Consider the following 26,929-nt stretch of genomic DNA (forward strand, 5'->3'; position numbering starts at 1 on the left):
TGTCTTGCTAATTGCCTATAATTTCCACCTGTTGTCTATTCCATTTGCACAACAGCATGTGAAATGTATTGTCAATCAGTGTTGCTTCTTAAGTGGACAGTTTGATTTCACAGAAGTGTGATTGACTTACATTGTGTTGTTCAAGTGTTCCCTTTATTTTTTTGATCAGTGTACTTGCGTACTATTGTTTGTACAGATGAACGTGGTACCTTCAGGCGTTTGGAATTTGCTCCCAAGGATGAACCAGACTTGTGGAGGTCTACATATTTTTTTTCTGGGGTCTTGGCTGATTTCTTTTGATTTTCCCATGATGTCAAGCTAAGAGGCACTGAGTTTGAAGGTAGGCCTTGAAATACATCCACAGGTACACCTCCAATTGACTCAAATTATGTCAATTAGCCTATCAGAAACTTCTAAAGCCATGACATCATTTTCTGGAATTTTCCAAGCTGTTTAAAGGCACAGTCAACTTAGTGTATGTAACTTCTGACCCACTGGAATTGTGATACAGTGAATTATAAGTGAAATAATCTGTCTAAACAATTGTTGGATAAATTACCTGTGTCATGCACAAAGTAGATGTCCTAACTGACTTGCCAAAACTATAGTTTGTTAACAAGAAATTTGTGGAGTGGTTGAAAAACAAGTTTTGACTCCAACCTAAGTATGTAAACTTCCGACTTCAACTGTAGGTCATCAATTGATTTTATCCCTTATTAGGTGACTTATTTATACATTTTGCAACATTGTCACAAGGTCACTAATACCTGTGTGTTTGTTGGGTAACGTTTACATTTCCCCCCTGACGGGGAAAAAAGCCACGCTCAATCAGTTTTACCCATAACTTGCTGTTCCCAGAGACTTAAAATCATCAAATACAGTGGGGGAAAAAAGTATTTAGTCAGCCACCAATTGTGCAAGTTCTCCCACTTAAAAAGATGAGAGGCCTGTAATTTTCATCATAGGTACACGTCAACTATGACAGACAAAATGAGGAAAAAAAATCCAGAAAATCACATTGTAGGATTTTTTATGAATTTATTTGCAAATTATGGTGGAAAATAAGTATTTGGTCAATAACAAAAGTTTCTCAATACTTTGTTATATACCCTTTGTTGGCAATGACACAGGTCAAACGTTTTCTGTAAGTCTTCACAAGGTTTTCACACACTGTTGCTGGTATTTTGGCCCATTCCTCCATGCAGATATCCTCTAGAGCAGTGATGTTTTGGGGCTGTCGCTGGGCAACATGGACTTTCAACTCCCTCCAAAGATTTTCTATGGGGTTGAGATCTGGAGACTGGCTAGACCACTCCAGGACCTTGAAATGCTTCTTACGAAGCCACTCCTTCGTTGCCCGGGTGGTGTGTTTGGGATCATTGTCATGCTGAAAGACCCAGCCACGTTTCATCTTCAATGCCCTTGCTGAAGGAAGGAGGTTTTCACTCAAAATCTCACGATACATGGCCCCATTCATTCTTTCCTTTACACGGATCAGTCGTCCTGGTCCCTTTGCAGAAAAACAGCCCCAAAGCATGATGTTTTCACCCCCATGCTTCACAGTAGGTATGGTGTTCTTTGGATGCAACTCAGCATTCTTTGTCCTCCAAACACGACGAGTTGAGTTTTTACCAAAAAGTTCTATTTTGGTTTCATCTGACCATATGACATTCTCCCAATCCTCTTCTGGATCATCCAAATGCACTCTAGCAAACTTCAGACGGGCCTGGACATGTACTGGCTTAAGCAGGGGGACACGTCTGGCACTGCAGGATTTGAGTCCCTGGCGGCGTAGTGTGTTACTGATGGTAGGCTTTGTTACTTTGGTCCCAGCTCTCTGCAGGTCATTCACTAGGTCCCCCGTGTGGTTCTGGGATTTTTGCTCACCGTTCTTGTGATCATTTTGACCCCACGGGGTGAGATCTTGCGTGGAGACCCAGATCAAGGGAGATTATCAGTGGTCTTGTATGTCTTCCATTTCCTAATAATTGCTCCCACAGTTGATTTCTTCAAACCAAGCTGCTTACCTATTGCCTATTCAGTCTTCCCAGCCTGGTGCAGGTCTACAATTTTGTTTCTGGTGTCCTTTGACAGCTCTTTGGTCTTGGCCATGGTGGAGTTTGGAGTGTGACTGTTTGAGGTTGTGGACAGGTGACTTTTATACTGATAACAAGTTCAAACAGGTGCCATTAATACAGGTAACAAGTGGAGGACAGAGGAGCCTCTTAAAGAAGAAGTTACAGGTCTGTGAGAGCCAGAAATCTTGCTTGTTTGTAGGTGACCAAATACTTATTTTCCACCATAATTTGCAAATAAATTCATTAAAAATCCTACAATGTGATTTTCTGGATTTTTTCTCCTCAATTTGTCTGTCATAGTTGATGTGTACCTATGATGAAAATTACAGGCCTCTCTCATCTTTTTTCCCCCACTGTATGGGATCTTGAAATCAAGTAACCTCCAGGTAGTGTGGCGTTTTCTGTGGACATTGACTGTTTGAAAAGCTCACATCACTACCTAAGATATAAGGGAGTTATTAGTTTTAACAACTCACTTACAAGCACATCTTAGATAGTGGTGTGAGCTCTTGAAACAAAAGCCAAATTACAAAACCGGAAAGCTACTTGAACAAGCAGTCTTTTTTCCCCCACTGTATGGGATCTTGAAATCAAGTAACCTCCAGGTAGTGTGGCACAACTGTGGACATTGACTGTTTGAAAAGCTCACATCACTACCTAAGATATAAGGGAGTTATTAGTTTTAACAACTCACTTACAAGCACATCTTAGATAGTGGTGTGAGCTCTTGAAACAAAAGCCAAATTACAAAACCGGAAAGCTACTTGAACAAGCAGTCTTACCTCCAGTCACGGTTGTGATACTTACATTTTAGTCATTTAGCAGACGCTCTTATCCAGAGCGGCTTACAGGAGCAATTAGGGTTAAGTGCCTTGCTCAAGGGCACATCGACAGATGTTTCACCTAGGCAGTTTAGAAATTCGAACCAGCAACCTTTCAAAGGCTCAAAGCTCTTAACCGCTAGGCTACCTGCCGCTAGGCTACTTGGGGATTTTCAAACAGTTCCTGTATAAGTATCCAAAACGTGCTATTCTTCAGAAGGCTTTTCCAATACAATGTCTGTCGGCAAACGAGTGGATGATTATCTTTGTCATCATACCTATAAGCTGTCTGTACCTAAAACAAGTATATTTATGGCTCTCCATGCACTGATAAATTATTGTAGGTAGGTCTAAGTATCCAGTGTGCAATACCATGTAACACCTTTATTACAGGTTGTTCACAGTGAAATGGCTGACTGCAGCAAACATTCAGGCAGAAAATTCATTAGGGTAATATTTTATAGTACATACACCCCCACATTTCTGACAATCTACTCCCCAAAAGAATACTGTAATTTTATAATATACATTTTTTTGTGATAACAATTAACCAAGGGTGGACATACTGCATGACACTGCAGGGCCTAGTATGTGTGCTAGCAAAAAGTGTTTTGTTTCATTAGAACCATACTTACTGTTCTATGGGCATCTCCTTTAGAGTTCAGGTAGGCTTTGATGGCAGCGAGGCCAGCATATTCTCCCTGAGCACCACTAAAAGACAAGGTCATACAGTCTGTTAATGTACCAGCCACATGCTCAGACACATGCTCCCAGTGAAGTCCTGTCTCATTATAATCAAACGTGCCAAGTTCAAAGGTTAGTCAATGGGCTTTACAGTAACTGTAAAAGGAAAGCATGGACTAAGAGTTGAACAACCAGACCACTATCTTTCCATCTAGGCCAATGTAGCACGGTGTGCTATACATCAGCCCAAATAATACTGATAAGTGGGGGGGGACTTGGAACCATAGAGATATCAGCCACAAAGCTACCTTTGATAGTTAAATGATCAAGTACAATGACCTGAATTGAATCCATTGACAGTTGGGTATGTGTAACGGAGGTGGTTTGGTAAATCACACTCAGATGAGTGTGGGAAACTGAAATCCCAGTTGGTCATGAATCCCCCCCTACACTGAATGTTTGTGTCAGTGAGGGGCTTACCTGTTGGGTTGGAAGGAGATCTTGTCATAGCCAGTCACCTCACAGAGGTCCTTCTCCAGCTGCCTGAAGAGCTGCTGATAACCCTCAGCCTGGTCCAGGGGACAGAAGGGGTGGAGGTTGGCAAACTCATTCCAGGTGATGGGCTAAAAGAGTTGGAAAGAGGGAACAATGGGAGAAATAGTCATATCAAGGTAACCTAAAGTGTTCTTCACAACACCACCATAAAAAACCCAGACTGCAACTCAATATTAGGAAGGTGTTCTTAATGTTTTGTACAATGAGAGATATTAACCAGGGTTGTTGTCAATTCGAATTGAAGGCAGTCAATTCAGGCAGTGATTTGATTTTAAAATTCAAAAACGTTTGAAATAAATAGCTTTTACTTTTAGGTTTATTGAGAAATCATTGAAAATACATGCCCTTTTTTAAATAATTGAACTGGAATTTCAGTTTATGTCCTGAATTGACTGCCGTCAATTATTTACCCCAACCCTGATATTAACTCACCATGAGCTCTGAAGAACTGTTCAGCTTCATTGTGCAGGAACCCTGACATGGAAAACAAAATGGACATTAAAAATGGTGACGGCCCACTAATCTTTACAGTGGTTTGCTGTTTTTTTGTGTAGTATTCGGATCATGTGAAAAGCACCATGTCTAAAGTAAAACATTTCTTCTTTGCTTTCCCATAAGACTCACCAGTGGGATCATGCTGTGAACCAGAGAGATGTCCTTGTTCTCCAGGCGTTTCATATAGCGCACAATGTTGGTCTCGGAGTGGTAACTGCACGGGATGAAGAATCAGAGTGAATCAAGATTATAAGATACGTTTTAGGCCTAATGTGTCATTTCACTTCTAAAACCCTATATTATCACTTACAGTATATGTGTAACAACCTTACGTTACCAGTGCAAGGAATTATTCTATCAGGTGCAGTTTGGGACAACAGAGAGAACTAATCAACATGGAAGGTCAGCTAATGTCTCACCATTCTGGTGTCATACTGATAATGCTATCATCACTGAGAACACAAGTCATCATAACAATTATGGCATATCAAGCTTCATCCTTATCACGCCCAGGCCAGTATTGTAATTTGAGGTCGCTACAAACAGACCAACCTGTTGAAGATTGTGTGGGTGAGGTACTTGCTGGTCCTCTTGAAAGGACTACCCATAATGCCTTTCACCCTTTCACCCATCTTTTCAGCAATGAGCTCCTGTAAATTGAGATTTAATGGAATTATATATGCGATAGCTGAAATCAAAGTATTTGTCCCATGGCTTCAAGATGCATCTTTGCACTCACTCTCAAGATAGCAATAGGGTCAATGCTGAGTTTATGCATACTCCTATATGGAATATTGAAATCAAACGTACCGCTGAGGATTCACATCCAAAGACCCAGAGCAGATCGTCCAAGTACCTCTCTGTCACCGTCTCATCCAGAGACACACCTAACTAGGTAAACACAGAAATCATTTCAGAGTGAAAGTAATGTGTGTGTATCTAAAGCATAAATGAACATGGCCACATGTGGCTTATTCAGAGGGGTGCTAATTCTACAATGCTGCAGATAGATATTTAATGAGTAGAGCTCAAATGACTCTACAATACCTTTATATCTGAACGTTCTGTAACACTGCACCATCCGGAACTAGCCCCTGGTTTTATCTATAGGGAGGACTCAAAGTAAGAGTATCTTGTACTCAGCAATCTATGCTTCCGCGTGCTTTATTTAAAAAAATTTCGACAAGGTATTCTAAGGGTCAAACATTGTCAATAAAGCACATGGGAGCATGGACTGAAGTGTGATGAGTGTTTTGTTGTACCTTTGTTGACCTGCTTACAGTAGGAACACTGAATGGACGTGTATGTAATCTGTTCCTAAACCGTATTTGGTACAACTCACCACTCCCTCGCCGTAAACACGCAGGTTGAGCTCTCTCTGGACAGCCCTCTCCAGGATGTCCTTGGCTGCCACACTGCAGCTAACCTTCAGTGTGTCAAAGAACATCTCGCTGTGGAGCCTGTGTCCGGCCCGCTTCAGACCTGATACAAAGGGAGTGAGAGAAAAGGATTTCTAAGAACTCAGTATCATTCATAATTCATTTAAAAGAGAAGCAATGTTACTATTTCTTTCTCAATACATGCTTGTGATTGAATTTGGTCACGGTTGATTGATATAAGACTTAAAATGAATATGTGGAGGACATACCCTCAGCGAGGATCAGTGCAGCATTGTGTGTCCTCTCAGCAATGTGCTTTAAGCCCTGGGGTCCATGATACACTCCAAACATGGCTGCCATGTTGGCCAGCAGAGCCTGAAAGACACAGATACAGTTTGAAGGTGAGATAAAGTTCTTAAAAAATATGCAGACAACCACTACATCTAGTTTATTTTTTATTTTACACAAGATAACTTCATAAGACCTTCATAAGAGTTGAATACAGTTAGGCTATTCTGGGGCTAAGTGTGTCGGTATTGGATGGAGGCTCAGTGTGTCGGTGTTGGGTGGAGGCTCAGCGTGCCGGTGTTGGGTGGAGGCTCAGCGTGCCGGTGTTGGGTGGAGGCTCAGCGTGCCGGTGTTGGGTGGAGGCTCAGCGTGTCGGTGTTGGGTGGAGGCTCAGCGTGTCGGTGTTGGGTGGAGGCTCAGCGTGTCGGTGTTGGGTGGAGGCTCAGCGTGTCGGTGTTGGGTGGAGGCTCAGCGTGTCAGTGTTGGGTGGAGGCTCAGCGTGCCGGTGTTGGGTGGAGGCTCAGCGTGCCGGTGTTGGGTGGAGGCTCAGCGTGCCGGTGTTGGGTGGAGGCTCAGCGTGTCGGTGTTGGGTGGAGGCTCAGCGTGTCGGTGTTGGGTGGAGGCTCAGCGTGTCGGTGTTGGGTGGAGGCTCAGCGTGTCGGTGTTGGGTGGAGGCTCAGCGTGTCGGTGTTGGGTGGAGGCTCAGCGTGTCGGGTGTTGGGTGGAGGCTCAGCGTGCCGGTGTTGGGTGGAGGCTCAGCGTGCCGGTGTTGGGTGGAGGCTCAGCGTGCCGGTGTTGGGTGGAGGCTCAGCGTGTCGGTGTTGGGTGGAGGCTCAGCGTGTCGGTGTTGGGTGGAGGCTCAGCGTGTCGGTGTTGGGTGGAGGCTCAGCGTGTCGGTGTTGGGTGGAGGCTCAGCGTGTCGGTGTTGGGTGGAGGCTCAGCGTGTCGGTGTTGGGTGGAGGCTCAGCGTGTCGGTGTTGGGTGGAGGCTCAGCGTGTCGGTGTTGGGTGGAGGCTCAGCGTGTCGGTGTTGGGTGGAGGCTCAGCGTGCCGGTGTTGGGTGGAGGCTCAGCGTGCCGGTGTTGGGTGGAGGCTCAGCGTGTCGGTGTTGGGTGGAGGCTCAGCGTGTCGGTGTTGGGTGGAGGCTCAGCGTGTCGGTGTTGGGTGGAGGCTCAGCGTGTCGGTGTTGGGTGGAGGCTCAGCGTGTCGGTGTTGGGTGGAGGCTCAGTGTGTCGGTGTTGGGTGGAGGCTCAGCGTGTCGGTGTTGGGTGGAGGCTCAGCGTGTCGGTGTTGGGTGGAGGCTCAGTGTGTCGGTGTTGGGTGGAGGCTCAGCGTGTCGGTGTTGGGTGGAGGCTCAGCGTGTCGGTGTTGGGTGGAGGCTCAGCGTGTCGGTGTTGGGTGGAGGCTCAGTGTGTCGGTGTTGGGTGTACAGTACCTGTGCAGTGCAGATGTTGCTTGTGGCCTTGTCTCTGCGGATGTGCTGCTCTCTGGTCTGCAGGGCCAGGCGGTACACCTCCTTACCAGCTGCATCCCTGCAGGTGAAAAAGGGACATTAAACAAATGTACATCAAGATATTGTCTTAATGTACAGTACCAGTCAAAAGTTTGGACACACTTACTCATTCAAGGGTTTTTCTTTATTTGTACCATTTTCTACATTGTAGAATAATAGTGAAGACATCAAAACTATGAAATAACACATATGGAATCATGTAGTAACCAAAAAGGTGTTAAACAAATCAAAATATATTTTATATTTGAGATTCTTCAAAGTGGCCACCCTTTGCCTTGATGACAGCTTTGCACACGCTTGGCATTCTCTCAACCAGCTTCATGAGGTAGTCACCTGGAATGCATTTCAATTAACAGGTGTGCATTGTTAAGTTAATTTGTGGAATTTATTTCCTTCTTAATGTGTTTGAGTCAATAAATTGTGCTGTGACAAGGTAGGGTTGGTATACAGAAGATAGCCTTATTTGGTAAAAGACCAAGTCCATATTAAGGCAAGAACAGCTCAAATAAGCAAAGAGAAACGACAGTCCATCATTACTTTAAGACATGAAGGTCAATCCGGAACATTTCAAGAAAGTGTCATCAAGTGCAGTCGCAAAAAACCATCAAGCGCTATAATGAAACTGGCTCTCATGAGGAACGCCACAGGAAAGGAAGACCCAGAGTTACCTCTGCTGCAGAGGATAAGTTCATTAGAGATACCAGCCTCAGAAATTGGCAATTAACTGCACCTCAGATTGCAGCTCAAATAAATGCTTCATAGAGTTCAAGTAACAGACATCTCAACATCAACTGTTCAGAGGAGACTGCAAGAATTAGGCATTAATGGTCGAATTGCTGCAAAGAAACCACTACTAAAGGACACCAATAAGAAGAAGAGACTTGCTTGGGCGATACGCCATCCCATCTGGTTTGCGCTTAGTGGGACTATAATTTGTTTTTCAACAGGACAATGACCCAAAACACAACTCCAGGCTGTGTAAAGGCTATATGATCAAGAAGGAGAGTGCTGCATCAGATGACCTGGCCTCCACAATCACCGACCTCAACCCAATTGAGATGGTTTGGGATGAGTTGGACCGCAGAGTGAAGGAAAAGCAGCCAACAAGTGCTCAGCATTGGTGGGAACTCCTTCAAGACTGTTGGAAAAGCATTCCAGGTGACTACCGCATGAAGCTGGTTGAGAGAATACCAAGCGCGTGCAAAGCTGTCATCAAGGCAAAGGGTGGGTACTTTGAAGAATCTCAAAATGTAAAATATATTTTGATTTGTTTAACAGTTTTTTGGTTACTACATGATTCCATTTGTGTTATTTCATAGTTTTGATGTCTTCACTGTTATTCTACAAGGTAGAAAATAGTAAAAATAAAGAAAAACCCTTGAATGTGTAGGTGTGTCCAAACTTTTGACTGGTACTGTATGTGTTCTGCATACTTCAGTCTTTTAGACTGTGAGCAAGTATGATATAAGGTCAATCTCAATATGCTGTTTATATTGCCCAACACTGAACAACTTCAAGAGATCTGACTTCCATTCTGAACAGGACCAATGTGAATATCAAGGGCTCTCACCTTGTCACTCCCACCATCCTGCCAGGCATCATCCTGACCAGGTTTTCTTTGACAGAGAAGAAGGCAGCGTGAGGACCACCGTAGCAAAGCGGTACCCCGAACCTCTGGGAGCTGCCCAGGGCGATGTCCACCCCAAACTCTCCAGGGGGGCGCAGCACACACAGGGCCAGCAGGTCAGTGGCACAGCAAGCCAGAGCCTACAGGGATGAGAGACGGTGAGTCTTCCATACACTTCACTGAGGTACCAAACTGGGATCACCACATCCTACACTTTCTCACGTGCCCACTGTTCAACTGCAACTGATCAACCAAAGACGTGCATCAAAGTCTACTGTGAATATATGTGGTGTAGCAAGAAGGGATCCTTTCCTACCAAACCAAGAGCGACAAATCCAAATAAGACTACCAAACCCCCACCCCAATTTACTTTAAGATATCAGCCTAGGTTAATAAACCATTACTACCAATAACGTCCGACGTGGCGGCTCTCTTACCCCTCCCTTGTGAGCACGGTCCACCAGCGCGGTGAAGTCCTCCACTCTGCCGTCGGTGTCTGGGTACTGGAACAGCACCCCGCTCACATCCTTCCCACTGAAGTCCATCTCATGAGGCAGCTTTAGCACCGTCTTCACCCCGATGTAGCTGTTAGTCAACAATCACAGAGCAGAGCACCGATTGTGAGGATGCTGCTTTTGGTACACAGTTCTAACCTTGTTTCTGAAGCATTGAAAGGATGCCCATACTTGGCTCTGGTCTGCACTACAGCGATCGTCTGAGGGTGGCAACGTGGGTCGATGTAGAATGTCCTTCTCTTGTTCTGTCTGTGAGGAGAATATAACAAAAGATTATGAACACACCTGTAGGGCCAGGAGTTTTTTCTGACTAAGTGGCCTGACCAGGAAAAGCCCTGGGCCCTTTTTATAGACTCTAACTAGACCCTATAGATGAGCTATACTAAATTAACTATCCTTTAATGGTCAACCACTATTTCCCACTTGAGTTTATTCTCGCCTCACCTATGGCAGAGCTGCATGGCCTCGGCGGCAGCTGTTGCCTCATCCAGCAGAGAGGCGTTGGCTACAGCCATGCCTGTGATGTCACAGATCATGGTCTGGTAGTTGAGCAGACTCTCCAGGCGACCCTGAGCCACCTCGGGCTGATAGGGGGTGTACTGCGTCACCCTGATGAGAACAGGACACAGAGAAATCATTACAGATACACAGAAAAACAAGCTGGTTTTCAAGGAATCAAGATACTAGGGTGACGTGAGTGGAAGTTTACGAAGATAGAGAAAACTGCATGAGTAAAATGTGAAATCAAAGTGTTGTGATTAAGAGCGGTCTCGTTTTAAGTTGGACAAAGACGGATCACAAGATCCCACATGAGCATTTAATTTAATCCAGTGCAAACTTGAGCTTCAAGTCACAAGATTTCTGATTAGCGGCAAGATCTTCTTCAATGTAGCAATTAGAGCTTTAAATGACTAACAGAAGCCCATACATATACACACCTTGAGTACACAATCAAATATAGCTTGCCCTACTAATAGGGACAACTTGGCTAGAAGATGATCATCAAATCACATTTTATTTGTCACATACACGTGTTTAGCAGATGTTATACCGGGTGTAGCGAAATGCTTGTGCTTCTAGCTTCGACAGTGCAGTAATATCTAACAATTTCACAACATATACCCAATACACACAAAACTAGTAAGGAATGGAATTTAAGAATATATACATATATGGACAAGCAATATTAAACAAAATACTGCAAAGTTTCCTAAGAGCTAGCCGCCATCTTCGTCGGCGGCGCCAGGGTGTGTCAGTGGCCCTTACCATCCTGAATTCTCTAGAAGGTTTCTCTGTATAACTGGAGGCACTGAGCAGTTGTAGTAGCCCATTCCGATATAAGACCTCCACACCTTGTTCTTTGATGCAATCTTTTGGAGATGCTCTAAGACTTCATTCTCGCCTGCAGAAATAGACATCACAATTGGTATCACATGCATTTGAGAGAAAAAATGCATTTCAATAAATGGAATTTCTGATGTATGTTTCCGTATTGGTTTGATTTTAATAAAAAATCTCTTAATTTCAACTGCAAAACAGCACAAGATTGATGGCATCTTTTCTCCCATCTAGGCAGGTGACTGCATTACGATTCCGGATCATCCTGACTCAATTAGGATGGGGCTTGCATGAAACCAACCTGAAAATGATTATACCCAACCATTTTCTGAACAACCCACCCAAACAAATGGGCAGTGATATCATATAGATTCAGACTCGCTGTCAAAATGGAGTGGATAGGAATTTAAACTTAACAGCTTTATGTGATTGGATGTGTACTCCACATCTCTGCATGTCATGTTAGTGTGAACTGTATACAACATTTCTGTACATGTACAATGCATTTCCATTTGGTCATGTTTCTATGCATTGGAGGGGACAATTATTATTTTAAAAAATGTTGTCGTCATTTAGCAGACGCTCTTCTCCAGAGCGACTTACAGTTAAGTGAGTGCATACATTATTTTTATTTTATTTTTCATACTGGCCCCCCGTGGGAATCGAACCCACAACCCTGGCGTTGCAAACACCATGCTCTACCAACTGAGCTACATCCCTGCCAGCCATTCCCTCCCCTACCCTGGACGACGCTGGGCCAATTGTGCGCCTCCCCATAGTTCTCCGGTCGCGGCCGGCTACGACAGAGCCTGGATTCGAACCAGGATCTCTAGTGGCATGCAGTGCCTTAGACCACTGCGCCACTCAGGAGATGTGCAACATATGGTCCCTTTCCCAATGGCTAGTTATCTAGCCTAATTCCCCAGTGCTGTAGGGGAGATCAGTTAATACACACAGAGACACTGGAATTCCTCGGCCATTCCATTGCTGCTTAGCAACTCCCTCAGCAAGGAATGGACAATACAACCCTCTGAACCGAGTGCCCAAACTACTCTCATATTCAGGATGAGCATTTCTTCTGTGATACACCACCACACAAAGAGGTGAACATTTGCTGTTTGAATTTAGGTGCCACAAGACGTTTTACTGTAAATCAATCCTGCATTTAAAAATGTGATGCTTTATAACTCAGCAGCACAAGATGGTGTTTCGAAATATCTAACATTAATAACAAAACAAATGGAAGCATCATCAGTAGTAGAGGCCAGTGGTTTAGTGTGGGGGGCCGTACTGTGGATTTGTACATTTCATCAGAGAGGATAGTTTTACCATGGCTGCAAAGATCCTCAAAGCAACAGAAAAGCCTGATTCAGAACTATGTATTTGTTGAGGAGAGAATCACTTGCTGGCTTTGCAAACCAAGCTTCTCCAAGCAAAAACCAGTAGGCCATCAGTTTGTTCCTTCATGCATGGCTTGCTACATAACAGAACTCGACAGGGGCAGAAAAGAGTGACCGAAGGTGGTATTAACCCCCCCGCCCGCCCCACTGACCTTATTACCCAATCTAGAATAAGCTCCAAGCAATATTCAGTCAATCATTTTGCAAGAAGCAAATGGCAGATAGTGTTATGTTCTAGCATGTGACTAGTAGTACAGTGCTATTTCAGAGTACACTAGGCAACTCTTCATTACCAACTGAAGGACAAATTCCTCTCCCCAAGTTGAGCACTTTTGTAATATACTACATGACCAAAAGTATGTGGACACCTGCTCGTCGAACAGCTCATTCCAGAATCATGGGCATTAAAATGGAGTTGGTCCCCTCTTTGCTGCTATAACAGCCTCCACTCTCCTGGGAAGGCTTTCCAATAGATGTTGGAACAATGCTGCGGGGACTTGCTTCCATTCAGCCACAAGAGCATTAGTGTGGTCGGGTACTGATGTTGGGCGATTAGGCCTGGCTCACAGTCGACGTTCCAATTCATCCCAAAAGGTGTTCGACAGTCAAGTTCTTCCACACCGATCTCGACAAACCATTTCTTTATGGACCTCGCTTTGTGCATGGGGGCATTGTCATGCTGAAACAGGAAAGGGTCTTCCCCAAACTGTTGCCACAAAGTTGGAAGCACAGAATCGTCTAGAATGTCATTGTATGCTGTAGCGTTAAGATTTCCCTTCACTGGAACTAAGGGGCCTAGCCCGAACCATGAAAAACAGCCCAAGACCATTATTCCTCCTCCACCAAACTTTACAGTTGGCACTATGCATTGGGGCAGGTAGCGTTCTCCTGGCATCCGCCAAACCCATATTCGTCCGTCGACTTCCAGATGGTGAAGCGTGATTCATCACTCCAGAGAACGCGTTTCCACTGCTCCAGAGTCCAATGGTGGCAAGCTTTACCCCACTCCAGCCGACGCTTGGCATTGCGCATGGTGATCTTAGGCTTGTGTGGGGCTGCTCGGCCATGGAAACCCATTTCATGATGCTCCCCACGAACAGTAATTGTGCTGACGTTGCTTCCAGAGGCAGTTTGGAACTCGGTAGTGAGGACAGACAGAGGACAGACGATTTTTACGCTCTACGCGCTTCAGCACTCGCGGCCCCGTTCTGTGAGCTTGTGCGGCCTACCACTTCGTGGCTGAGCCGTTGTTGCTCCTAGATGTTTCCACTTCCCAATAACAGCACCTACAGTTGACTGGGGCAGCTCTAGCAGGGCAGAAATTTGACAAACTGACTTGTTGGAAAGGTGGCATCCTATGACTGTGCAACGTTGAAAGTCACTGAGCTCTTCAGTAAGGCCATTCTACTGCTAATGTTTGTCTATGGAGATTGCATGGCTGTGTGATCGATTTTATACACCTGTCAGCAACGGGTGTGGCTGAAATAGCCGAATCCACTCATTTGAAGGGGTGTCCACATACATACACACACACAAAAGTATCAGGATAGTGAAAACAATGACTAATTTAAAACAGAAAATGATGTAACAACAATCCTAGGAATTTTGACAGTTGAGCCAGTTTCACTACATGACATTGACCTCCAAAAACAATGTAGTAGTTTGTATGACATTGGTTATGGTTGAGATATGGATCACTATCAAATGGAAACAGTGCATCATCAATTTAGTGAAAATATTGGCAAAATATTAATCATCTTCCATGTTATTACAAATAATTGTCATAAGCAATACTATTGCTTTTATTTACTTTGCGTGTAATGCTTGTGTTTTCAAATGGCTTTTGTTTAATTAATTATATTATATCCATATTGTCGGTTGCTTTAGAACTATCGTTTAAATAAATGTAATTCATTACACAAAACAAGGTAAAGTAGTAATACAATGTACTGTACTTGTCCAGAATAGTATGTGTTTGATAGTCTTGCAAATCTCTAGCAAGTGATCTGATACGTCTGTCTCTAATGGAATTATGCAGTGAGGTTTGCCAATGAAATAAGCCTCATAAGTGTTGGCCTGCTGTAGACAAACCATTATTGATAGTAAAACGTTTCAAAGGTCTCACTATTTGCGCAATCAACTGAAATCCGTCTGTCTCTTATTAAATGTCAAGTAAGAAAAATTAAATACATTCCTAACTCATCAAATGATCATATTAAGGAATCTCATGACGGTCCTTTGTACATTTAATTCAACTGTGATGTAATGTTATAACCAGATTGAACTGGAGTTGGGACAGGAGCTCAAGGCTGAACTTCACACTCCAATTGCCATCCTATTAGCATCGGCTTCCCAACTGGAGATTGGTGCTGCTCGTTGAGTTTCGCAAAAACAACTCCAAATATGTTCAAAGGAAGACTTAACGGTGAAGAGCGCTTCACAATGGCACACAATAGGAGTGCAACCTAGATTTCAGCCACTCGTTTGGCTTGATTTACACCCATTGTAGAATACAATTCAGAGACCAGTAAAATATTGACAAAACATAAAAAGAGGGACATGTGCAAGATTAATTAATAAATAATAAATCAAGACTCAATTGTCCGGAAAATCAACATCAATACATTATAACGCACTTGGAAAGAAAAACCATAGGCTAGCAAATTCAGCATTTTATAACATTGATGGGGCAATATATCGATTGAGAACACAAACATCAACAATAACACGTGCTGTCAAAGATTTGGGAAACAAGATAAACTTACAAAGAGGATCATCCATTTTCATACTTCTTTGAATACGGATGGATTCTGGAACTGTATCTTCTATCAACTGGGCGATCGACTGAAAAGCAATGCATGCTATACAAGTCAAAACGCACTGAACTTGTATACATAGTTGCACGTTTACCGTTTATGATAAGAAACATGCAAGAGTGCCTTCCATGCATTAGATCGACACATTAGCTTAATTTCTGTCCTATAATTTCTCTCTTTATCCAAATGTCTTTAAATCTTACCTCAAGTCCAAGAACATCCAGCATCTCCCTTTTCTCCCTTTCACCTGGACCAATGTGCCTCTCTGCAAAATCATCGTGTCTCGGCAGTATTCTGTCTATCTGTCTGGAAGCAGCATAGACTGCAGACGTCCGTAGACCCCGGACGGTTACAAACGCATTACGGGTTTGGATTCTATTCTGTAGTTTCCCAAAGATACGGTTTATACCACACATGTGTCTGCAAGGTGCATGGGGATTCACAGACTTGGCGAATAGGATCCCCCACGACTTTGCACAGCTTTGCATTTTTAACTCACTAAAACGATAACGTAAAAAATAAAGAAATCCTTCAAGCGGCCGATTTCAACTGAATCCCTCAGACACTTGTGTGCTTCCTCCCAAAGTCTCTGCCAACTACTTGAAACTGTTTAATTTATACGCCTGCCCATTCCACAAGAACTAACCAATCGATAAGAGAAAGGTCGCTGACGATGCCAGGCTGCACTGAGCCCAGAGACGGAAGAGGAAGCGAGACATCCAACTCCTTAATTTTTCTGGTTCATATACAATCAATGAAAGCAGGTCAGACCCAGTTGCTAATGCATTGGTGCCTATGGTAGAGCCACCCCGTTTAGTATACCTTTTTTTTTCAATCGTAAACGGCCTGAGTGGGACATCTATCCACCATCTGTGCCTATACCAACTCTGTGCCTACCAGGTTGCAACCTGCGTATACCGCTGCGTTTACACGGGAGAGGCCGCTATATGGACACGCTGAATGGCAAATCCATGAGGTATCTCGCGCAGTTGAGAGATGCGCGACTCTTGGCGGCAGTAAGAAAGCCATCGCCACCTGCGCCCATTCAACATAGCCTAGATGTACCTTTTTATTACTTCTCAATAAAATAACTTTTTGGGGTGCTCATACACTTACAAAGCTGTTTTGATTCTTGCTTGAACAGTGGCTAAGATTATATTTGGTTGTGATCTTTGCAAAATAACTGATACTCCATTTCGAATAAAGAAGGCTACTGGCTAGCTAGCTAGCACAATGGCACTGGCTAGCGCTAGCTACATTCACAACCAGGAAGACACCAACGAACACTCCTAGGTGGTGGGTCGGAAATATTGAAGTTGATCGATTCCCGTCGAGGGAGGAGTTGATTTTTTTGTATATGACAGGAAAACATTATATCAAATTTGTTGGCACCTTCAATTCTTGCACATTCTCATAAAAGTAAATTTCAACACAAATTTGCCAAACTGCTAAACTTGAAACCAATCAGTACTCTGGTACATACCAATGATGTACAGTATATACAGTGCCTTCAGAAAGTATACACACCCCTTGACTTTTTCCAAAAAAAATTGTGTTACAGCCTGAATTTAAAATTGATTAATTTGCGATTGTGTGTCTGGCCTATGCACAATACCCCTGAATGACAAAGTGGAATTATATTTTTCGAATTTTGTCTTGTGTCAATAAGTATTCAACCCCTTTGTTATGGCAAGCCTAAATAAGTTCAGGAGTGAACATTTGCTTAACAAGTCACATAAGTTGCATGGACTCACTTTGTGTGCAATAATAGTGTTTAACATGATTTTTGAATGGCTACTTCATCTCTGTAGCCCACACATACAATTATCTGTACAGTCCATCAGTCGAGCAGTGCATTTCAAACACAGATTCAACCACAAAGACCAGGGAGGTTTTCCAATGCCCCGCAAAGAAGGGTAGATGGCTAAAAATGAAAAAAACGAAGACATTGAATATCCCTTTGAGCATGGTGAAGTTATTAATTACACTTTGGATGGTGTATCAATACATCCAGTCACTACAAAGATACACGTGTCCTTCCTAACTGATTTGCCAGTGAGGAAGGAAACCACTCAGGGATTTCACCATGAGGCCAATGATGACTTTAAAACAGAGTTTAATGGCTGGGATAGGAGAACACTGAGGATGGATCAACAACATTGTAGTTACTCCACAATACTAACCTAATTGACAGAGTGAAAAGAAGGCGTCTGTACAGAATACAAATATTCCAAAACATGCATCCTGATTGCAACAAGGCACTAAAGTAATATTTTTAAAAATGTTTTGGCAAAGCCCTGGATTGCTGATGCTGTGTATTGGCCATTTAGAGGTTTTGAAGCCACTGGACAAAACAAGCAATGTATAGTGTAGAGAATCATTGTACCATCTAAACCGCTGTGAAATATACCAAAAATATTGTATTTTCAGAAACTTGACGGGAAGCATAGAACGTGCACATAGAACAGATCTACCGCTTCTTAGACTTGCTTTCAATGACAAATCCATAACTCACATGTGTCACGAACCGGCTCAAGTTCGTAACAAAAGGGAGACACGTGGAGACAAGGAGTACTCAAAGTATATATTTATTAATTAAAGTAAACTAAATCAAATAACAATGGCGTGTGTAATCGGTAGTCAGTAGTGTACGTGAGTGTTTGCATGCATAAATGTAATATGGAAAAGTGTTAAAAAAAGCGCCAAAGCAAAAAACCCAAAAAAGCCTCAAAAATATCACAACCAAGATCAAAGTAACTGCCTGGAGAGAGTCTCCCTAATGAATGTGGAAGAGGTCCATTTATCCTGGGACACACCCGGCCCAGGTGTTTCCCATGTAGCTGACGACCCTCCCAACTCCGCCCACCGGCATCCTAACAAGGAAACAAGAACAAAGAGAGAATACGGCAGACAGAGTGGGAGGGTCGTCACACCCCCCCCCCATAAGACCGGGGACCAACAAGGACCCCGGACCAACGTACCAGCCCCTGCGTCCCAAACCGACAAATTGTACATGTTCACACCTCCACTTGCCCCACCCATCATCCTCCTCTCCAGACCTCAGCAACCTTTACACAGGAAGCAACCTTTAAGAGGAAAGAAGAACACAAGACTAGGAGGGGACAAACAGGAAAGATAGAACATGACAAAATCAAACAATGGTCGGTCACATCAATATTCATGAACAGGGCGCACGTCACCCTGCCCAACCACCTTTCCAAGGTATACAACAGTCGCCTGAGCAAACTCACATTCAGCCAAATTCATCGTGAGGCGACCCGCAGCCAGACGTCCGAACAAGGCCTGAATACGGGACAGATGCTCCTCCCAAGCATCTGCATATATCACTACATCGTCCAGATAAACAGCGCAACCGGCCAGACCAGAGACAACCCTGTTCATAAATCGCTGAAAAGTGGCAGGCGCATTACGCAGTCCGAAACTCATAACCGAATACGAGTACAGACCAAAAGGTGTAATAAAGGCAGAGATTTCACGTGCCCTACTCATCAGTGGCACCTGCCAATACCCCTTTAACAGGTCAAATTTGCTCACAAACGTAGCTGCGCCGACTTGACCAACGCAGTCCTCCATCCGAGGAAGAGGAAATGAAGGTGTATCCGAAAACAACCCTGGAAATCTCCGAATCAAACCAACCCTCTCTTTCCGCTCATCAACAAAGACTTAAGTGTTTGATGGAAACGTTCCAGTGCTCCTTGACTTTGGGCATGATAAGCGCTAGACAAGTTGTGTTTAATATGGAGTTGTTGGAGAACCTGTCCAAAGAGATTAGAGGTGAAATTAGATCCTTGATCACTTTGAATGACCTTAGGGATTCCAAACAGTGAGAGAAACTGAGTCAAAGCTTTTAACACAGCCTTAGTCGTGATAGACCGGAGAGGGTAGGCAACAGGAAACCTAGTGGTCTGACACATCACAGTCAACAAATAATTACTACCCTTTCTAGAACGAGGCAGAGGACCAACACAGTCAATAATCAAATACTCAAAAGGTTTACTGAGTACAGGAATAGGGAACAGTGGTACCGGCTTAATAGCTTGATTAGGTTTACCAGTTAATTGACAGGTGTGACAAGTTTTGATGAAATCAGAAACATCCCTCTTTAATCTTGGCCAAAAAAATGTCGTAATATGCGATTGTAGGTTTTTCTCACACCCATATGCCCAGCAACGTCGTTGTGAGAAGTTGTCAGCACCAACTCACGAAGCCTAACTGGTACCACAACCTGACTAATCGCCTCCCCCAGAAAACAACTACCATGAGACATCCACTTCCTCATCAGGACCTCCTCTTGGAGAAAATAGCCCTGTGCGACATCTCCCAACTGTTCTACAGGCACAATTTGGTCCCGCAACTCTTCTAATGTAGGGTCAGCCCGTTGCGCCTCGATTAAATCGGAGCGGGATACGGATAACGGGATAACAGGGAAAACAGTAACAGACTTCTTTATGGTATTCTCGTTAGCCAGTTCCGTGACCAAGTCATCAGGGATCATAGAACGCGTCACTGCACACGCAGAAAACACCTCTGGGAAATTCTGCGCACTCTCATCAGGAATCCCTACAATTGAAGGCTTAGTAGAAACCGCTAAAGATGGAAACACGATAGGCCACACACGCTCCCCAGCCAAGTTATTTCCAAGGATCACGTCAACACCCTCAATAGGCAATGAAGGACGCACCCCCACAACAACCTCACCTTTCACCAGTCCACAATCCAACATCAGTTTATGCAATGGAACTGACAGAGTGTTCAAACCTATTCCCCTAATTAGAACACTATTCCCCGAATCAGTCTCCGCAGAGAAGGGTAACACAGATTCCAACACAAATGATTCAGAGGCACCTGTATCTCTTAGGATCTTTACTGGCACTAGGTTCTTACTTCCTACCATAGACACAAAACCCTCCGTAACAAAAGGTAAATACTGGGATCAATATAGCCCTTCACATGGCTCTGGGCATGAGACAATGCGTCAGGAGTGAACTGATGTGGAACAGGCGCTGCTAACGCTATAGGCCTCGATTTACCATAAGCACCTGTACTGAATTTACCCCTAGACCTAAGAATCGGACATTCATTTTTCCAATGACCTAATTCTCGACAGTAGTGACACTCTTGACCAAAGTCAGTTTTACCACGGGTATCAGGCTCAACCCCAGTTGAATGAAACTCTGCCCGGGAACCGAAGTATCTCGGCGAGCGAGGCCCAAATCTCTGCAAACACCCCCACTCACTCCGAATACGGGGTTCTGCAAAAAAATGTGTGTGAGTCAACACATATTCATCTGCCAAAACCGCAGCTTCAGCGACAGTCTTTATTTTTCGTTCGTTAATGTACGTCGCTATACGATCAGGGATTGTGTCCTTAAATTGTTCTAACATAATCAGATCACACAGCCCTTGGAAAGTCATAACTGCAGAGGCGGAACACCAGCGATTGAACTGTGAAGATAATATTCGCGCAAACTCAACATGAGTCTGCTGATCATCCCTTTTAAAGTTCTAAATCGTTGGCGGTAAGCCTCAGGGACCAATTCATAACTCTGTAACACAGCCGTTTTAACCTTCTCATAACTAACACTGTCTGCTACACTAAGAGCTGAATATGCTTCTTGCGCTTTACCAGTCAGCACACACTGCAACATCAAAGTGCGATCAGAATCAGGCCAACTCCTAGCGTCAGCAACACGCTCAAACAACGAAAAGAATGTCTCCGGGTCCTTTTCATTAAACTGGGGCAACAACTGTAAATTCCCAACAATATCAAATGTGTCTGGATTACGACCAAAAGAGGAACGACCCCTAGGTAACTCTGGGTCACCTTCCCAGAGCAAACTCTCCCCTGAGAGCTTTCCTTCCCTAACCAACTCTAGTCGCTCTTGTTGCAGCTTGATTTTAGCACGCTCCATATCCTGTTTAAATTCCAATTCCCTTTCATATTTTACACGATCATGCTCCATTTTAGCTTGTTCATGCTCCATTTTAGCTCTTTGTCCATTTCGTTCATGCTCCATTTTAGCTTGTTCATGCTCCATTTTAGCTTGTTCATACTCCATTTTAGATCTTTGTCCATGCTCTAGCTGTAACAGAAGCAGTTCTTTCTGCTGTTCAAAAAGAAGACTACTATGACTAACCGATGGAGCGGTCATTGTAACATATCGGGGAGACAACGTGTCCTCAGCAGAGGCTGCCCCAGTGGTAACATCCAGAATACCACTCTCCATCAAATTGGCCTTCAATATTAACCTAATAGAATTTTTTAGGCGTTTATCACTAATTTCAACCTTGTAGTGTTCAGCAACCTTCAACAGCTGTTCTTTAGTACATAATTCTAACAGTTCTTCTGATGGAAAGCGAATGAACTCATCTACATTAGACGCCATAATCAGGGAAAAAAAAATTAAATATATATATATATCATAATAATCTTTCTCAACCCCTCTGCTGAGCACACCAGACACAAGAGAAATACAATCACACCGAGCACCACAGAAAAGAGCTGGGATATGGAGCTTCCCCAAAACCTACAATAACTCAACCCTAGTCTTCGTGCAGATTTGCGGTGGGTAATTACGCACTGTAGCCCGCTGGCAAGGAATTAAACCCCCCAGCACGCTGGTAGATTTCCCCAAGCCACGGATGTGCCCCCGAGACAACTGCTCAGTCCACTGACACCACACAAAAATAACAAACATTTAACCATGCCCAACGTATCCCAAAACAAAACACGTCACTAAGCCTATCAGGGGAAAAAGCTATAGCTCCGGGTAGCAAATGTCACTACCCTACCCAATCTCCCACTGAGGTACACAGCCGATTGTACTCACCTCAGCCCGATGTCCCAACAGCGAGTAGAGCAAGAGTTTCCAGGCTGGGCAGGGACTGGAAACTAACCAATGTACTCTCTCCAACGCAGTACAAAACCCAAAGGCAACCAATACTGCCCTATCAAACTCAAACAAACTAACAAAATTTACAAAGAAAAACCCTACAGAATTGGACATTAACTCCACGTTCTCCCAAACACAACCAGTTCAAAATCCCGGACGAGCCCCCACTTGTCACGAACCGGCTCAAGTTCGTAACAAAAGGGAGACACGTGGAGACAAGGAGTACTCAAAGTATATATTTATTAATTAAAGTAAACTAAATCAAATAACAATGGCGTGTGTAATCGGTAGTCAGTAGTGTACGTGAGTGTTTGCATGCATAAATGTAATATGGAAAAGTGTTGAAAAGTGCCAAAGCAAACAACCCAAAAAAGCCTCAAAAATATCACAACCAAGATCAAAGTAACTGCCTGGAGAGAGTCTCCCTAATGAATGTGGAAGAGGTCCATTTATCCTGGGACACACCCGGCCCAGGTGTTTCCCATGTAGCTGACGACCCTCCCAACTCCGCCCACCGGCATCCTAACAAGGAAACAAGAACAAAGAGAGAATACGGCAGACAGAGTGGGAGGGTCGTCACACATGTCTATGTGAATTTGTTCCAGTTGCCCAAAAATTGATATATTACTGCTTTAAATGTTTCAAGGACAAAATTACACAGCCCAGTCTCATAGACTAGACGTAGCATAGTAAACGTAAATCCGGAACACTCAAATTAGTATGATATGTTATGTTTGGTATGATTACATAAGGCAAAAATTTAAGTAGGGTGGTTGGTCGGGGTGGATGTGTGGGCGTATAACGTGAACGTCTAGCAACCCAAAGGTTGGGAGTTCTGTGGTTGCTAGACGTTCACTTTGTCCGTGATGATATTCGAATTCAAATGTTGCTAGACGTTCACGTTATACACCCACCCATCCATCAAATTTTATTCCTCACATGTTTTGTAAACAACAAGTGTGGACTAACCGTGAAATCGCTTTCAGTTCGCTTGTACTGAACGAGACGTTTCCCCAAAGGTTCTTGGAGTGATTTTGAGGTACGTTTGCTCCATTCGGTGGATGTGCTGGGGTTTGGCTTGAGCAATGACTGACCTATTTAAAAAGGGCAGAGGTGCATTTTGAAGCCATAACCTACCTGTTTTTCAACTGGCCGTTCAGTACAGCACTGTTTCTGTTCAATTTAACATTCTATTAAGTTTTTACTGAACGCAGGTGAAATGCTTACTGATGGCCTGCATCCATCTAAGATGTAAACACAGCCTCACCTGAAAACTTGAGCTGCTGTCTGTGGTGAAGACTGAAATAAGATAAATATTTGTTTTCAAGTGCACTTGAAATATGCAGCATGAAATGCGAATTGTCTTGACTGTAGAGGTAACTCCGTTGACCACTTAGCCAATATATATTATATGTTTTTCACCTCGTCAAACTGATCCTATATTGAAATTAGTCTTCAAGATGCTCTAACAAGCATGTGTATCTGTAGTTGGTGCTCTTCACCTCTAAAATGCACTAGACTGTAAGACAAAACCCACAAAGAAAAGAGAACAGGCAAATGCATATGGGGTCTCAATGTCTAATAGTGACGGCAGGGCTAGTTCAAACTGCAGTAGGATGGTTCTCCTCACAGGTGAGTGGGATGGCGTATCGCTGCAGAATGCTGTGGTAGCCATGCTGGTTAAGTGTGCCTTGAATTCTAAATAAATCACAGACAGTGTCACCAGCAAAGCACCCCCACGCCACCTCCTCCATGCTTCACGGTGGGAACAACACATGCAGAGATCATCCGTTCACCTACTCTGCGTCTCACAAAGACACGGCGGTTGGAACCAAAATCAAATTTGGACTCATCAGACCTATGGACAGATTTCCACCGGTCTAATGTCCATTGCTTGTGTTTCTTGGCCCAAGCAATTCTCTTCTTATTATTGGTGTCCTTTAGTAGTGGTTTCTTTGCAGCAATTCGACCATGAAGGCCTGATTCACGCAGTCTCCTCTGAACAGTTGATGTTGAGATGTGTCTGTTACTTGAACTCTGAAGCATTTATTTGGGCTGCAATTTCTGAGGCTGGTAACTCTAATGAACTTATCCTCTGCAGCAGAGGTAACTCTGGGTCTTCCTTTCCTGTGGCGGTCCTCATGAGAGCCAGTTTCATCATAGCGCTTGATGGTTTTTGCAACTGCACTTGAAGAAATGTTAAAAGTCTCCAGAGTGGCGCAGTGGTCTAAGGCACTGCATCGCACTGCTAGCTGTGCCACTAGAGATCCTGGTTCGAATCCAGGCTCTGTCGTAGCCGGCCGTGACCGGGAGACCCATGGGGCGGCGCACAATTGGCCCAGTGTCGTCCAGGGTAGGGGAGGGAATGGCCGGCAGGGATGTAGCTCAGTTGGTAGAGCATGGCGTTTGCAACGCCAGGGTTGTGGGTTCGATTCCCATGGGGGGCCAGTATGAAAAAAAAAATGTATGCACTAACTGTAAGTCGCTCTGGATAAGAGCGTCTGCTAAATGACTAAAATGTAAATGTAAAAGTTCTTGAAATGTTCCGTATTGACTGACCTTCATGTCTTAAAGTAATGATGGACTGTCGTTTCTCTTTGCTTATTTGGACTTAGCCCTATTTGGTAAAATACCATCTTCTGTATACCACCCCTACCTTGTCACAACACAACTGATTGGCTTAAACGCATTAAGAAGGAAAGAAATTCCACAAATTAACAAGGCACACCTGTTAATTTAAATGCATCCAAGGTGACTACCTCATGAAGCTGGTTGAGAAAATGCCAAGACTGTGCAAAGCTGTCATCAAGGCAAAGGGTGGCTACTTTGAAGAATCTCAAATATAAAATATATTTTTGATTTGTTTAACACTTTTTTGGTTACTACATGATTCCATATGTGTTATTTCATAGTTTTGATGTCTTCACTATTATTCTACAATGTAGAAAATAGTAAAAATAAAGAAAAACCCTTGAATGAGTAGGTGTTCTAAAACCTTTGACTGGTAGTGTATATACACACACATACTGAACAAAAATATAAATGCATCATGTAAAGTGTTAGTCCCATGTTTCATGAGCTGAAATAAAAGATCCCAGAAATTTCCCATACGCATAAAAAACGTATTTCTCTCAAATTTTGTGCAGAAATTTGTTTGTCGCTGTTAATGAGTATTTCTCCTTTGCCAAGATAATCCATCCGCCTGACAGGTGTGGCATGTCAAGAAGTTGATTAACAGAATGATCATTACACAGGTGCACCTTGTACTGGGGACAATAAACCACCACTCTAAAATGTTCACTTTTGTCACACAACACAATACTACAGATGTCTCAAGTTTTGAGGGAGTGTGCAATTGGCATGCTGACTGCAGGAATGTCCACCAGAGCTGTTGCCATAGAATTGAATGTTCATTTCTCTACCATAAGCTGCTTCCAAACGTTGTTTAAGAGAATTTGGAACAACCGCTGACCACGTGTAACCACGCCAGGCCAGGACCTCCACATCCGGCTTCTTCACCTGCGGGATCGTCTGAGACCAGCCACCCTGACAGCTGATGAAACTGTGAGACAACCGAAGAATTTCTGCACAACTGTCAGAAACCGTCTCCTCACTAGGGTCTTGACCTGACTGCAGTTCGACGTTGTAACCGAATTCAGTGGACAAATGCTTACCGTCGATGGCCACTGGCACACTGGAGAAGTGTGCTCTTCACGGATGAATCCCGGTTTCAACTGTACCGGGCAGACGGCAAACAACGTGTCTGAACAGAGTGCCCCATGGTGGGGTTATGGTATGGGCAGGCATAAGCTACGAACACAATTGCATTTTATTGATGGCAATTTGAATGCAAAGAGATACCGTGATGAGATCCTGAGGCCCATTGTCGTGCCATTCATCCGCCGCCATCACCTCATGTTTCAGCATGACAATGCACAGCCCCATGTCGCAAGGATTTGTACACAATTCCTGGAAGCTGAAAATTACTTGACAGACAGGTTGCTTGTTTATCAACAAATGGGCCAAAACAGACGTTGTTGGCATAGATTGTTGACAATATGTAAACTATATTGCCTCCAATGTCTATAGAAAACAAATACATTTGCACAATGAGCACTTGTCTCTCAAATACATCGTTAGAGTTGTTGGTTAGCTAGCAAGCACATTTTTGCTATATTAGCATTGATATGAAATCAGTCAAAACAAGACATGGTATCAAGATCAAGATGAAACGAGTCACTTACGATTCCCCACATGGCAATTTCTTGTCATTGTTGGTAGCCATCTGGTCATCCAGAATTACAACAACTCAAGGACTTCTGCCCCATTGAAGCATGCACATTGCTTTCGTGACATTGTCAGCTAACCCATCTATAGAACTCAATGTGTATCTACTGATGGTGTTAAATCAGTTTTTCTGGGTCCTGAACTTTTTAACAATCAATAATATGGAGTTGTCTGTAAAAAATTGTAACCTGCACTTGTATGCCGATGATACTGTTGTATA

General features: G+C 43.7%; 1 protein-coding gene across 1 annotated transcript in view; it reads right to left on the reverse strand.

Annotated features, from left to right (window-relative positions):
- The window catches only part of LOC121550699 (glycine dehydrogenase (decarboxylating), mitochondrial), a 38,430-nt gene extending 21,912 nt beyond the window's left edge, over positions 1-16,518 (reverse strand). The window contains exons 1-16 of the mRNA XM_041863058.2: positions 15,712-16,518; positions 15,458-15,536; positions 11,221-11,356; positions 10,399-10,563; positions 10,126-10,203; positions 9,877-10,024; positions 9,383-9,579; positions 7,735-7,831; positions 6,282-6,387; positions 5,976-6,115; positions 5,444-5,524; positions 5,186-5,283; positions 4,763-4,847; positions 4,571-4,612; positions 4,064-4,206; positions 3,535-3,610 (exon numbers count right to left, since the gene is read on the reverse strand). Coding sequence (XP_041718992.2) covers positions 3,535-3,610; positions 4,064-4,206; positions 4,571-4,612; positions 4,763-4,847; positions 5,186-5,283; positions 5,444-5,524; positions 5,976-6,115; positions 6,282-6,387; positions 7,735-7,831; positions 9,383-9,579; positions 9,877-10,024; positions 10,126-10,203; positions 10,399-10,563; positions 11,221-11,356; positions 15,458-15,536; positions 15,712-15,996 — 1,956 coding nt within the window. The 5' untranslated portion in view covers positions 15,997-16,518. The remainder of the gene's footprint in view (positions 1-3,534; positions 3,611-4,063; positions 4,207-4,570; positions 4,613-4,762; positions 4,848-5,185; positions 5,284-5,443; positions 5,525-5,975; positions 6,116-6,281; positions 6,388-7,734; positions 7,832-9,382; positions 9,580-9,876; positions 10,025-10,125; positions 10,204-10,398; positions 10,564-11,220; positions 11,357-15,457; positions 15,537-15,711) is intronic.
- Between the last annotated feature and the right edge of the window lie 10,411 nt (positions 16,519-26,929).

This window comes from Coregonus clupeaformis, chromosome 18, assembly GCF_020615455.1.
Source record: "Coregonus clupeaformis isolate EN_2021a chromosome 18, ASM2061545v1, whole genome shotgun sequence".
NCBI lineage: Eukaryota > Metazoa > Chordata > Actinopteri > Salmoniformes > Salmonidae > Coregonus > Coregonus clupeaformis.